This window comes from Hemitrygon akajei, chromosome 12, assembly GCF_048418815.1.
Source record: "Hemitrygon akajei chromosome 12, sHemAka1.3, whole genome shotgun sequence".
In the NCBI taxonomy this organism is placed as follows: domain Eukaryota; kingdom Metazoa; phylum Chordata; class Chondrichthyes; order Myliobatiformes; family Dasyatidae; genus Hemitrygon; species Hemitrygon akajei.
Genome location: NC_133135.1, coordinates 105,008,601 through 105,023,341, shown reverse-complemented (window position 1 = coordinate 105,023,341; position 14,741 = coordinate 105,008,601). Strand labels below are relative to the sequence as shown.

The 14,741-nt window shown below is 52.8% G+C and overlaps 1 protein-coding gene across 1 annotated transcript in view; it reads right to left on the bottom strand.

Moving 5' to 3' along the window:
* Nucleotides 1–14,741, bottom strand: part of LOC140737334 (EH domain-containing protein 2-like) — a 78,134-nt gene that overhangs the window by 59,801 nt on the left and 3,592 nt on the right. Inside the window, exon 2 of the mRNA XM_073063774.1 lies at nucleotides 4,550–4,647. Coding sequence (XP_072919875.1) covers nucleotides 4,550–4,647 — 98 coding nt within the window. The remainder of the gene's footprint in view (nucleotides 1–4,549; nucleotides 4,648–14,741) is intronic.

Here is a 14,741-nt window from a genome sequence, read left to right as displayed (position 1 = left end):
CCTATCCTGATCCAGCTTCTTAAAACTTCTTAAGGTGGGGGGTTATATGGGAGGCAGGGTTTGAGGGTCGGCACAACATTGTGGGCTGAAGGGCCTGTAATGTGCCGTACTGTTCTATGTTCTTACTTTATCCCCCTTCCCGCATCCATCAGGTCTCACTTTCACCTTCTGGTTTCCCCTCTTATTCTGGCATCTTCCCCCTTCCCATTCCCCAACACACAGAGAACGCTGCAGGAACTCCGCAGGTCAGACAGCATCTATGGAGAGGAATAAACAGTCGACACAATGCGAGACCCCACATCAGTCTTCATCTTGAAGAAGGGTCTTGGCCCGAATCATCAACAATTTATTCATTTCCATAGACGCTGTCTGACCTGCTGAGTTCCTCCAGCATTTTGTGTCTGTGTTGCTCTGGATTTCCAGCGTCTGCAGAACCTCTGGCATTGCTAAGAGGCTCCATCTGCTGCCCCGGGTGTGTGGTGTCTCTGGAGTGAGACTCCCTCTCTCCAGTAGCTGAGATTATGACATTTACTCCACTGGCCGGCTCAACCCTGCCGAGGAACTGAGTCTCAGCGGAGAGATCGACAACTCCCCTCGCCTGCTTCCTCTTCAACACCAATTATATCTTGGCTCCTAAATCTGTTCACTGTAGATTCCTCACTATGCAGCTACCAGAAAGCCTGTGATTTGTGGCTGTTAACTGAGGCCCCACGGTAACTGTGCCTCAGACGCAGCTCATGGGTTGTAAGATATCATGGGACGTTCTGAGGCCAGGAACAACAATCCAGGTCTTCAGCACAAAATGCTGGAGGAACTCAGCAGGTCAGGCATAATCGATGGAAATGAATAAACAGTCAACATTTTGGACCAAGACCCTTCATCCATCCTGGTAGGACTTCTTGAAGGTTCCTTCCCCTTCAAAGACGGTGCAGAGGGAGCTTCACTTTGTCTCCGACCACAACCGTGTGTGATAGGCCAGTGTGGAGGGAGCTCTGCTCGATGCCTGATCTTGGGAGTGTGTGATCAGATGCTCTGGAGGGAGCTTCGCTCTGTGTCTGGCCCTGGGAGTGTATGATGGGATGGTGCGGAGGAAGGTCCTGACCCTGGGTGTGTTTTGGGACGGTGTAGAGGGAGCGTGTGATGGGACGTTGTAGAAGGAATGTGTGACAGGATGGTGTAGAGAGTGTGTATGATGGGACGGTGCGGAGGAAGTTTCTGACCCTGGGTGTGTTTTGGGGTTGTAGAGGGAGTTCTCACTCTGTGTCTGGCCCTGGGAGTGTATGATGGGACGGTGCGGAGGAGGGTTCTGACCTTGGGTGTGTTTTGGGACGGTGTAGAGGGAGCGTGTGATGGGACGTTGTAGAAGGAATGTGTGACAGGATGGTGTAGAGAGTGTGTATGATGGGACGGTGCGGAGGAAGTTTCTGACCCTGGGTGTGTTTTGGGGTTGTAGAGGGAGTTCTCACTCTGTGTCTGGCCCTGGGAGTGTATGATGGGACGGTGCGGAGGAGGGTTCTGACCTTGGGTGTGTTTTGGGACGGTGTAGAGGGAGAGTGTGTGACGGGACGTTGTAGAAGGAGCGTGTGACAGGACAGCGTAGAGAGTGTGTGGGATGGGACGGCGTAGAGGAGCGTGTGATGGGACGTTGTGGAGGGAGCGTGTGACGGGACGGTGTAGAGAGTGTGTGACGGGATGGTGTAGAGAGTGTGTGTGATGGGACAGCGTAGAGGGGGCGTGTAATGGGATGTTGTGGAGGGAGCGTGTGACGGGATGGTGTGGAGCGTGTGACGGGACGGTTTAGAGAGTGTGTGACGGGACGGTGTAGAGGGAGCGTGTGATGGGACGGTGTAGAGAGTGTGTGATGGGACGGTGTAGAGTGTGTGTGATGGGACGGTGTAGAGGGAACGTGTGACGGGACGGCGTAGAGGGAGCGTGTGATGGGACAGTGTAGAGAGTGTGTGATGGGACGGTGTAGAGGGGGAGCGTGACGGGACGGCGTAGAGGGGGAGCGTGACGGGACGGTGTAGAGTGTGTGTGTGATGTGACGGTGTAGAGGGAGCGTGTGACGGGACGGCGTAGGGGGAACGTGTGACGGGATGGTGTAGAGAGTGTGTGATGGGACGGTGTAGAGGGAGCGTGTGACGGGATGTTGTAGATGGAGAGCGTGATGGGACGGCGTAGAGGGAGTATGTGACGGGACGGCGTAGAGGGAGCGTGTGATGGGACGGTGTAGAGGGAGAGCGTGATGGGACGGTGTAGAGTGTGTGTGTGATGTGACGGTGTAGAGGGAGCGTGTGATGTGACGGTGTAGAGGGAGCGTGTCACAGGATGGTGTAGAGAGTGTGTGACGGGACGGCGTAGAGGGAGCGTGTGATGGGACGGTGTAGAGAGTGTGTGATGGGACGGTGTAGAGTGTGTGTGTGATGTGACGGTGTAGAGTGTGTGTGTGATGTGACGGTGTAGAGGGAGCGTGTGATGTGACGGTGTAGAGGGAGCGTGTGATGGGACGTTGTAGAAGGAGCGTGTCACAGGATGGTGTAGAGAGTGTGTGACGGGACGGCGTAGAGGGAGCGTGTGATGGGACGGTGTAGAGAGTGTGTGATGGGACGGTGTAGAGTGTGTGTGTGATGTGACGGTGTAGAGAGTGTGTGATGGGACGGTGTAGAGTGTGTGTGTGATGTGACGGTGTAGAGAGTGTGTGTGATGTGACGGTGTAGAGAGTGTGTGATGGGACGGTGTAGAGAGTGTGTGATGGGACGGTGTAGAGTGTGTGTGTGATGTGACGGTGTAGAGAGTGTGTGTGATGTGACGGTGTAGAGAGTGTGTGATGGGACGTTGTAGAAGGAGCGTGTCACAGGATGGTGTAGAGAGTGTGTGACGGGACGGCGTAGAGGGAGCGTGTGATGGGACGGTGTAGAGGGAGCGTGTGATGGGACGGTGTAGAGGGAGTGTGTGATGGGACGGTGTAGAGGAAGCGTGTGATGGGACGGTGTAGAGGGAGCGTGTCACAGGATGGTGTAGAGAGTGTGTGACGGGACGGTGTAGATGGAGAGCGTGATGGGACGGCGTAGAGAGTGTGTGATGGGACGGTGTAGAGAGTGTGTGATGGGACGGTGTAGAGGGAGCGTGTGATGGGACGGTGTAGAGAGTGTGTGATGGGACGGTGTAGAGGGAGCGTGTGATGGGATGGTGTAGAGGGAATGTGTGACAGGACGTTGTAGATGGAGAGCGTGATGGGACGGCTTAGAGGGAACGTGTGATGGGACGGTGTAGAGTGTGTGTGTGATGGGACGGCGTAGAGGGAGCGTGTGATGGGATGGCGTAGAGGGAGAGCGTGACGGGACGGTGTACAGTGTGTGTGTGATGTGACGGTGTAGAGGGAGCGTGTGATGGGATGGCATAGAGGGAGAGCGTGACGGGACGGTGTACAGTGTGTGTGTGATGTGACGGTGTAGAGAGTGTGTGATGTGACGGTGTAGAGGGAGCGTGTGACGGGATGTTGTAGATGGAGAGCGTGATGGGACGGTGTAGAGGGAGTATGTGACGGGACGGCGTAGAGGGAGCGTGTGATGGGACGGTGTAGAGGGAGAGCGTGATGGGACGGTGTAGAGTGTGTGTGTGATGTGACGGTGTAGAGGGAGCGTGTCACAGGATGGTGTAGAGAGTGTGTGACGGGACGGCGTAGAGGGAGCGTGTGATGGGACGGTGTAGAGAGTGTGTGATGGGACGGTGTAGAGTGTGTGTGTGATGTGACGGTGTAGAGGAAGTGTGTGATGGGACGGTGTACAGTGTGTGTGTGATGTGACGGTGTAGAGGGAGCGTGTGATGGGATGGCGTAGAGGGAGAGCGTGACGGGACGGTGTACAGTGTGTGTGTGATGTGACGGTGTAGAGGGAGCGTGTGATGGGATGGCGTAGAGGGAGAGCGTGACGGGACGGTGTACAGTGTGTGTGTGATGTGACGGTGTAGAGGGAGCGTGTGATGGGACGGTGTAGAGTGTGTGTGTGATGGGACGGCGTAGAGGGAGCGTGTGATGGGATGGCGTAGAGGGAGAGCGTGACGGGACGGTGTACAGTGTGTGTGTGATGTGACGGTGTAGAGGGAGCGTGTGATGGGATGGCGTAGAGGGAGAGCGTGACGGGACGGTGTACAGTGTGTGTGTGATGTGACGGTGTAGAGGGAGCGTGTGATGGGATGGCGTAGAGGGAGAGCGTGACGGGACGGTGTACAGTGTGTGTGTGATGTGACGGTGTAGAGGGAGCGTGTGATGGGATGGCGTAGAGGGAGAGCGTGACGGGACGGTGTACAGTGTGTGTGTGATGTGACGGTGTAGAGGGAGCGTGTGATGGGACGTTGTAGAAGGAGCGTGTCACAGGATGGTGTAGAGAGTGTGTGACGGGACGACGTAGAGGGAGCGTGTGATGGGAAAATGCGGACACAGCTTCCCTCCATTCAGACGAGCCCCGACACTGAATCACAGGAGTCTGCTTCGCCCGTCAGCAGTGGGCTATCGACCGAAACCGTTAAGCCATTGGGCCAGCTTTCTTACCTCTGCTCACCCTCTGCTTGGCTCCCGACAGAATCCCCGGGGTGTCGATGATACTGATGCTCTCCAGCACCTTGTTCGGCAGCTGGGCGCACGTTAACCTGCGAGAAAGGAGATCACAGATGATAGGTCAATGTGATCCGGTGCCTGGGGGTGGGGAATGATACGTCTCAGCGAGGTGTGCCTGAGACTCGAACGGCTCTCTGAGCTGTGGAGTGAGTGACGGGCAGCTCGCTGGGGAGCTGGAACTCAGCAGGTCAGGCGGGAAAAAGCACAGTCAACGCTTCAGGCCAAAACCTTTCGGCAGGTTCCAGTCATTAACCAGGGTTCGATTCCTGCCGCTGCCTGCAAGGAGATTGTACGTTCTCCCCGTGACCGTGTGAATTTCCTCCGGGTGCTCCGGTTTCCTCCCGCAGTCCAAAGATGTACCGGTTAGGATGTTGGTAAATTATACCCATGCTTTGTTTGTACTGATGTGTGTAGTGAGACTTACGGGCTGCCCCCAGCACATCCTTGGACTGTGTGTGTTGTTGATGCAAAAAACACATTTCACTCTAAGTTTCAATGTACAAGTGACAAATAAATCTAATTTTAGAAGTATTTATCCGGCGCCTAATTAGTGTGGAATGATACAATCCCAACTGTACTCAGAGCGAACAAGGACACCAGTATGTATTTCTGTAAAACTCACACACACAGTGCTGGAGGAACTCAGCAGGCCAGGCAGCGTCGATAAAGAGGAAGAAAGAGTCAACGTTTCAGCCTGAGACAACGGCAGCCTTGCCATCGGGTTTGGGGGGTTGCGTACCTCAATGACCCGGAGAGTGATGTTGGCTGGAGTCAGGGCTTTGTGCTTTGGCTCTAGGTAGGGTCGGTGTGCCAAACAGGTCAAAGGGTAGGGGTCAGACTAAGAGTGGTCCACCGGTCCTCCAGGTTCAGGAGTTCCGCTCAGGGCTAACAACCCTGACTGGTCAAACAAAACTGTTATGGAAACAGCAATGAAGAATCCTTCTACATCTGTGTGCGACGGTATTCCTGCGTCTCCGCCCGGGATTTGTATGACTGACGGTAGTGAAAACCGAGAGGAAGCTACTGACATGGTGAAGGAAGCCCTGAACATCGCCAGAGACGGAGGACTTTCCTTGCTGCCCTGAGCAACATCAGGCAGTAAGTTTCAGGCCAAGACCTTTCATCAGCACTGTTCCAGCACAATAAAACGTCTGAACGTCTGTGATCCAGGTGTGGCCCTGAATCACATCTGGAGACGTTAGGATATTAGATCTGGAGATATTTGGTTTCCTCCCCCAGTCCAAAGACATGCCAGTTGGGGTTAATTGGACATTGTAATTGTCCCCTGATTAGGCTCGGGTTAAATCGGGCATTGCTGGGTGGCGTGACTCAAATGGCCGGAAGGGTCTGTGTCACAGTAAGCGAGGTGGTGTTCATGGTTCATTGCCTGTTAGAGGTGGGAGGTGGGGATTTATCAGCTGGTCAGCAGGTCTGACGTTTTGGGGTTGAGGATTACAGAGTTGGGTTGAGATTGGAGAACAGGTTCGGTGAAGTTGAGAGAGGTTGGGAGGTAAGGGATTGGGTAGTACTGTAGTGGCGGGGGGGGGGGCTAGAGATCGTAAACGGATTTGACTGCAAGGGATTTTACAAGGAAGCATCACTCGGACAGCAGCAGTACTCGCTCGGGGAGATCAGTTGCCCCCCCCCCCAAGTGGAGGTCCCTCTTTGGCTGGTCACCAATGCCCATCACGACCTGAACATGTTAAAGCAGTGAACGGTTTCATGGAGATGTTCACCTCCCACAGAAGGCTGGCTCAAATCTAAGCTCCTCCAGCTAACCCGATGTGAAGGCTGGGCCTGAGGTGAGTTGCCAAGGTTGGAGGACAGGAGGGGTGAAGTCCCCCGTTGCCCGTCCTGGCCCGTATCCCACGTTACTAAGGTTCCTCGGTGAAAAGCCCGAACGTTAGGACTATCTGTCCTGTCCTGTTCCCACAGCCACCGTCTCCAAGTCTTCGCAAAGACCCATTACAAGGGTTGCCAGAAGAACATTCTTGGCATAGCAGTGGCTGTAAATGTTTTGCTATCAGCCTGATTCTGCATTCTTGACTAATAAGGCAATCTCCTTCCCCAGCACACATTGCCATTATCCACTCTTGCAGCATTCCTGATTTTTCTCACAGACGTATCAACAGCGAGTCAGCAAAGCCTTCAGAAGCCGTCACCAACTGCCCTCAGTTAATTTTGTTAAACATGTCTTCCCCGGGACGAGGGCAGGACTGGCAGCTACTGACAGACTTTACAGAGGTGTACAAGAGGCGTAGATCGAGCGGACAGCCAGGGACATGTTCCTAGAGCGGAAATGGCTCATAGAAAGCGGCATAGTTTTGAGGTGATTGGAAGACAATATGGTGGGGGGTGGGGGAGGGGGATGTCGGAAGTAAATTCCTCACGGAGAGTGGTGGGTGTGTGGAACACCCTGCCGGGGTGGTGGTGAAGGCAAATACATTAGGGGCATTTAAGAAACTCTTAGATAGGAACATGGATGATAGGAAAATGGAAAGTTACGTGGGAGGGAAGGGTTAGATTGATCTTGGAGTAGGTTAAAGGGTCAGCACAACATTGTGGGCCAAGGGGCCTGTACTATGCTGTGCTGTTCTCCACGAGGTCTTCTCACCTCTGTGCTGAACTACGTTGAATGACGTTTGGGACTCTCTGTGTAGACTTTGGCTCAGAATGCTATCTGCCTGCGGTTATGGTTTGCCTGATTTTTTCCCCCTGCTCATTGGGTGTTCATTGTATTTTTTTAATGGGTTCTTTTGTGAATCTTTGTTCTGTGGCTGCCTGTAAGGAGATGAATCTCAAGGTTGTACAATGTATTCATACTTTGAACTTTCTTGTGTAGGCAAGTGGGCTCCTGGAGCTTTTCCAAAGCAATAGGAGTCACAGCACGGGAGTCAGATAGAGTCCGGACCAGGTAGTCACAACAGATGACCTTCTCTACAGGGTGATGGAGAACCCTGCTGGGTTTTCTACAGGGACAAAAAGAGTTTCAGTTCTACAGCACTTTCTGACCTCTCAGCATGTACGAGGTGTTTCACGACCAGAGGTTGAAAGTGTTAGATCTGGGTTTGACTCCAACATTGAGTCTGGATAGATGAAGGTGATGGGATAGCTTTGGAAGGTGCAGAGAGCTGGGATTAGGCAGAAAACCAGATTAGCACGGGCCAAAGGGCTTGTGTTGGCACTGTAATGCTCTATGACTCTAAAGGACTGCAGTCACTTCTCAGACCTCAAGATTGTGGATGACTTGCTGATAGACTCCATGAGGAAGTGGATAACCGGCAGGGTGGTCTGGGAAGTGGATAACCGGCAGGGTGGTCTGGGAAGTGGATAAGCGGCAGGGTGGTCTGGGAAATGGATAACCGGCAGGGTGGTCTGGGTAGTGGATAACCGGCAGGGTGGTCTGGGTAGTGGGTAACCGGCAGGGTGGTCTGGGAAGTGGATAACCGGCAGGGTGGTCTGGGAAATGGATAACCGGCAGGGTGGTCTGGGAAAGGGATAACCGGCAGGGTGGTCTGGGTGGTGGATAACCGGCAGGGTGGTCTGGGAAAGGGATAACCGGCAGGGTGGTCTGGGAAATGGATAAGCGGCAGGGTGGTCTGGGAAGTGGATAACCGGCAGGGTGGTCTGGGTGGTGGATAACCGGCAGGGTGGTCTGGGAAGTGGATAACCGGCAGGGTGGTCTGGGTGGTGGATAACCGGCAGGGTGGTCTGGGAAATGGATAACCGGCAGGGTGGTCTGGGTAGTGGATAACCGGCAGGGTGGTCTGGGAAGTGGATAACCGGCAGGGTGGTCTGGGAAAGGGATAACCGGCAGGGTGGTCTGGGTGGTGGATAACCGGCAGGGTGGTCTGGGAAAGGGATAACCGGCAGGGTGGTCTGGGAAATGGGTAACCGGCAGGGTGGTCTGGGAAATGGATAACCGGCAGGGTGGTCTGGGAAGTGGATAACCGGCAGGGTGGTCTGGGAAATGGATAACGGGCAGGGTGGTCTGGGAAGTGGATAACCGGCAGGGTGGTCTGGGTAGTGGATAACCGGCAGGGTGGTCTGGGTGGTGGATAACCGGCAGGGTGGTCTGGGAAATGGATAACCGGCAGGGTGGTCTGGGTAGTGGATAACCGGCAGGGTGGTCTGGGAAATGGATAACCGGCAGGGTGGTCTGTGAAATGGATAACCGGCAGGGTGGTCTGGGAAGTGGATAACCGGCAGGGTGGTCTGGGAAGTGGATAACCGGCAGGGTGGTCTGGGAAATGGATTACCGGCAGGGTGGTCTGGGTGGTGGATAACCGGCAGGGTGGTCTGGGAAGTGGATAACCGGCAGGGTGGTCTGGGTAGTGGATAACCGGCAGGGTGGTCTGGGAAGTGGATAACCGGCAGGGTGGTCTGGGTAGTGGATAACCGGCAGGGTGGTCTGGGAAATGGATAACCGGCAGGGTGGTCTGGGAAATGGATAACCGGCAGGGTGGTCTGGGAAGTGGATAACCGGCAGGGTGGTCTGGGAAATGGATAACCGGCAGGGTGGTCTGGGAAGCGGATAACCGGCAGGGTGGTCTGGGAAGCGGATAACCGGCAGGGTGGTCTGGGAAATGGATAACCGGCAGGGTGGTCTGGGAAGTGGATAACCGGCAGGGTTGTCTGGGAAATGGATAACCGGCAGGGTGGTCTGGGTGGTGGATAACCGGCAGGGTGGTCTGGGAAATGGATAACCGGCAGGGTGGTCTGGGAAATGGATTACCGGCAGGGTGGTCTGGGAAGAGAAAAAAACCTCTCTTACACAGGACCTCTGCACACACAGAGCACACGGACCCAAGGTTCTCAATGTGCTGGCTCCTCCTAAGCCTGACCTGGGCTTTGCCACCATCCTCGAGCCCCTTTCTCCATCTGACTGATGATCCCCTCTGGTGGCAGGGAACAGAGGTCAAGCATCTGGAGTTCCCCGTGGTCACAGACTGTGGAGGGAGCACGTGCAGACTCCGGCCAGAGGAGATGGTTTACCCGGAGCACCACACACCCCCTGAACCCCGGGGGTCCACCCGAACCCTGTTGAGGAATTCTAGCCACGGAACCAAGAGGAACTGCAGAACAGGTCAGCACGGTATCGTAGCAGCTAGCGTAACGCTTTACAACGACAGCGATCAGACGAATAAGCTTCCAGTCCTGCCGCTGTCTGCAAGGTCAGCGTGACCACGCAGATGGCGGTAGGGTAGGACAGTGGTAAGCATGACTCCTTACAGTACAGGTGACCCCAGTTCAATTCCCACCACTGCCTGTAAGGAGTTTGTACGTTCTCTCCGTGCCCTCACCCCATCCGCCCGCCACCCCACTCGGGATAGGGCTCCCCGTGTCCTCACCTACCACCCAACCAGCCTCCAGGTCCAACGTATAATTCTCCGTAACTTCCGCCACCTCCAACGGGATCCCACTAGCAAGCACATCTTTCCCTCCCCCCCTTTCTGCTTTCCGCAGGGATCGCTCCCTACGCGACTCCCTTGTCCATTCGACCCCTCCATCCCTTCCCACCGATCTCCCTCCTGGCACTTATCCTTGTAAGTGGAACAAGTGCTACACCTGCCCTTACACTTCCTCCCTCACCACCATTCAGGGCCCCAGACAGTCCTTCCAAGTGAGGCGACACTTCACCTGTGAGTCAGCTGGTGTGGTATACTGCGTCCGGTGCTCCCTGTGTGGCCTTTTATATATTGGTGAGACCCAACGCAGACTGGGAGACTGTTTCACTGAACACCTACGCTCTGTCCGCCAGAGAAAGCAGAATCTCCCAGTGGCCACACATTTTAATTCCACGTCCCATTCCCATTCTGATATGTCTATCCACGGCCTCCTCTACTGTCAAGATGAAGCCACACTCAGGTTGGAGGAACAACACCTTATATACCGGCTGGGTAGCCTCCAACCTGATGGCATGAACATTGATTTCTCTAACTTCTGTTAATGCCCCTCCTCCCCTTCTTACCCCATCCCTGACATATTTAGTTGTTTGTTTTTTTTCTCTCTCTCTGCCCATCACTGTGCCTGTTCTCCATGTCCCTCTGGTGCTCCCATCCCCCTTTCTTTCTCCCAAGGCCTCCTGTCCCATGATCCTTTCCCTTCTCCAGCTCTGAATCACTTTCGTCAATCATCTTTCCAGCTCTTAGCTTCATCCCTCCCCCTCCGGTCTTCTCCTATCATTTTGCATTTCCCCCTCCCCCTACTACTTTCAAATCTCTTAGTATCCCTCCTTTCAGTTAGTCCTGATGAAGGGTCTCGGCCCGAAACGTCGACAGTGCTTCTCCCTATAGATGCTGCCTGACCTGCTGTGTTCCACCAGCATTTTGTGTGTGTTGTTTGAATTTCCAGCATCTGCAGATTTCCTCGTGTTTGCTATATGTCACCATTCAGTTTTTTTGTTGGCATTTATAGTAGATACAAAGAAATACAACAGAATCAATGAAAATCTGCACACAAAGACTGACAAACGACCAACGTGCAAAGACAACACATCCTGCAAATACGAAAAGAAAATTTAAAAAAACAGTAAGATAAATAAAATAACACTGAGAACATGAGCTGTAGAGTTCTTGAAAGCGAGTCCGTAGATTGTAAAATCAGTTCACTGTTGAGGTGAGTGAAGTTATCCACACTGGTTCAGGAGCCTGATGGTTGTGGGGTAATAACTGTTCCTGAACCTGGTGGTGTGGGACCTGAGGCTCACTGTGGTGAGTGAAGTTATCCACACTGGTTCAGGAGCCTGATGGTTGAGGGGTAATAATTGTTCCTGAACCTGGTGGTGTGGGACCTGAGGCTCATTGTGGTGAGTGACGTTATCCACACTGGTTCAGGAGTCTGATCGTTGTGGGGTAATAACTGTTCCTGAACCTGGTGGTGTGGGACCTGAGGCTCATTGTGGTGAGTGAAGTTATCCACACTGGTTCAGGAGCCTGATGGTTGAGGGGTAATAACTGTTCCTGAACCTGGTGGTGTGGGACCTGAGGCTCCTGTAGCTCCAGCTGGATGGTCACCCTCCCCACTTCCAGTCAGGGTAATTCCTGCCCCTTGAAGGAGGGGTCGGTCTCTGAGTGGCCAGGTGAACTGGTCAGAAGAAAGTTTAAAGATTTAAGATTTTAAAACTAACTTATTTATTGATTTCTCATTTAACACAAACACCATTCTTCCTACCTTTGATATTTTATTTCCTTTTCAGGTTTCTTTTGAAGACCCTGACCTGGAGTTCTTTACGGGAATGGAACCCACTCTCGGGGCCTCACGACCGGCCACTTCGATAGCCAAGGACGGGGCCTGGAGACTTCAGGGTGCCAGATTCTCGCGGCCCTGGAAACGGGCTGATTCTAGGCCGGTGCCCCTGACTGAGGCGTCGCGGGAGAACACGGAACATCAGGAGCAGGGGGTTAGCTGCCGGGGTTTGCGTGTCCGGGGACCTGAGCCTTTCTGGGGCCCACTCTCTGAGCGCAGAGCTCGGAAAAAGCCATGCAACAGACTTTTAACATCATAAATCAGAGACGTTTATGTCTCCCCTCTCGCTGTGAGACGGGGACACCTCTAGAGAGAGAGAATGTGGTATGTCAAATTACCGGGTGAACGAGTTGTCTTTGGGGTACTGCAAGTCCGTGTCTTTACTGATGCTTTGCTGAATGCCTGAGTGCTCGGTGGGGGGTGCCAGTGCTTTTTTGTGAGTGTAGGGGTGTCATTGACTTCCTACTGCTTGTGTGTGGGAGGGGGAGCTGGGGGGAGGCCTTGGGGTTCTACCGTTTAACTGTCATTCATTCTCTGGGGCACTTCTCTGTTTTTATGGATGTTTGTGAAGAAAAAGAATCAGGATGTATATTGTTTTCATTTCTCCGGTATTAAATTGAAACCCATTGCATTCTCAGCCTGAACTGTCGACTGCTTATCCCCCCTCCATAGACGCTGCCCGACCTGCTGAGTTCCTCCAGTGTTTTGTGTGTGTGCGGGTCTGGATTTCCAGCGTCTGCAGAAACCTCTTGTGTTTTAACCTTTCTGATGAACGGTGGTGAGTTGCTATTTATCACAACACAGTAGGAGGCCACTCAGCCCATCAGATCCAGATTGCATCCTAGTAGAGCAGTCCAATCAGTCCTTTTGCCTGCCTTAGGCTGAAACTAGACTTCTTCCAACCCAACTCTCACGCGCCCCCCCCCCCCACCCACCACGTCACCACTCTCAGCTCTGATCAAATGCAAATATTTGCCTTTTCGTCGCTCAGCTGCTGAAGCACCTTCTGAGAACGTCTTCCGGCGGAGCAGGGGAGGCTGTGAGGAGCTGCCTAAACCCTGGGAGCAATCGTTTCCAATGGCATGAGCAATTATTAATGGAAAACAGAGGCCAAGGTGAATTTCTGCTTAGCGCGGGCTGAGATCACTGCGGGACCTGTTTCAACAAGAACTTTCTAAGTGCATAAATATTTGAAATGGAAAAAAAAGAGTCAGAGTTAATAAAAAAAAAGGAAGGGCATAATTGTCAGCTCTTGTGGAGGGCTGATTTGTCTGTCGTGCTGTGGAATTCAGTGACTCTTCTATAAATGGTTGTACAAAACCCCACTTGAAGCGTATTAACTTCTGGCAATGGTGTGGGTGTGCGAACACTGACTCTCTAAAAGCTCTGCAGATGTACTGTGCTGAGCATTCTAACAGGCTGCATCACCGTCACGTAAGGGGTGGCTACCGCACAGGACTGTAAACTTGTAGAATTAGGAGCCTCATCACCCAGGTCATGCCTTGTTCTCATTGCTACCTTGAGGGAGGAGGTACAGGAGCCTGAAGACACACACTCAGCGATTCAGGAACAGCTTCTTCCCCTCTGCCATCAGATTTCTGAATGGACATTGAACCCATGAACACTACCTCACTTTTTTTTCCTCTCTTTTTGCACTACTTACTTAATTTAACTATTTAATATACTTATATACTCACTGTAATCGATTTTTTTCTGTATTTATCCTGCATTGCTTGTACAGTTGCTGCAAAGTTAACAATTTCACGACACATGCCGATGATATTAAACCCGATTCTGATTTGCTCTCGCCAAGGCTGGCCTGAGAGACACTTTCACCAAGCTCCTCAGAGTCACGGAATCGTACAGCAAGGAATGGCCCCTCAGCCCACCTAGTTCATTCTAACCAAACAACACGAGAGATTCTACAGATGCTGGCATTGCAGAGAAACACACACAAGATGCTGGAGGAACTCAGTAGGTCAGGCAGCATCTACTGAGGGGAATAAAGAGCTGACATGATGAGGGATCTCAGCCCAAAACACCTTCACAGATGCTGAGCTCCTCCAGCACTTTGTGTGCGTTCTCTTGGGCAGCAAGTATGTCTCCCCACTCTCCACCAAGCCGGAATAGTTTCCCTGTGATTGCCCATATCCTTCCAAACCAGGCTCCCAACCTGGGCCCATGGACCACTCGATTAATGGTGTTGGTCCATGGCATAGAAAAGGTCGGGAACCTCTGCTCTAAACCTTGTGCCTGGCCTAGAGTCATAGGACAGCACAGACACAGGCCCTTTGGCCCATCTAGTCCATGCTGACCCATTTAAACTGCCTACTCCCATCGATCTGCACCAGGACAGTAGCCCCTCCAAAACCCTGTCATTGCATGTACCTATCCAAAATCTGCTTAAAAGTTAAAAATCGAGCTCACATGTACCACTTGCACTGGCAACTCGAACCACTCTCTCACCCCGTCTGAGTGAAGACGTTTACCCTCATGTTCCCCTTAAACTTTTCACCTTTAACCCACCCAACCTCAGTGGAAAAAGCCTGCTTGCATGTATCCTATCTATACCCCAAATATACCTCTATCTATCCCCTCAAACTTCTATGTTCCAGGGTATCAACCTGGCCCCTTTCAACCTTATTTACATCTTTCCTGAAGGTAGGTGACCAAAACCTCATACAACACACCAAATTAGGCCTCACCAACCTCTCATACAACTCCACATCTGTCTGATTGTCCTTTAAACATTGTCATTCTACTTACCTCAACCACCATCTCTGGCAGCTCACCCCACACACAGCCCTCCCTCTGTGGGGGGGGGGGGGAAAGAACTGCCCCGCGGGTTTCTATCAAGTCTCTTCCCCTCTCACCTTTC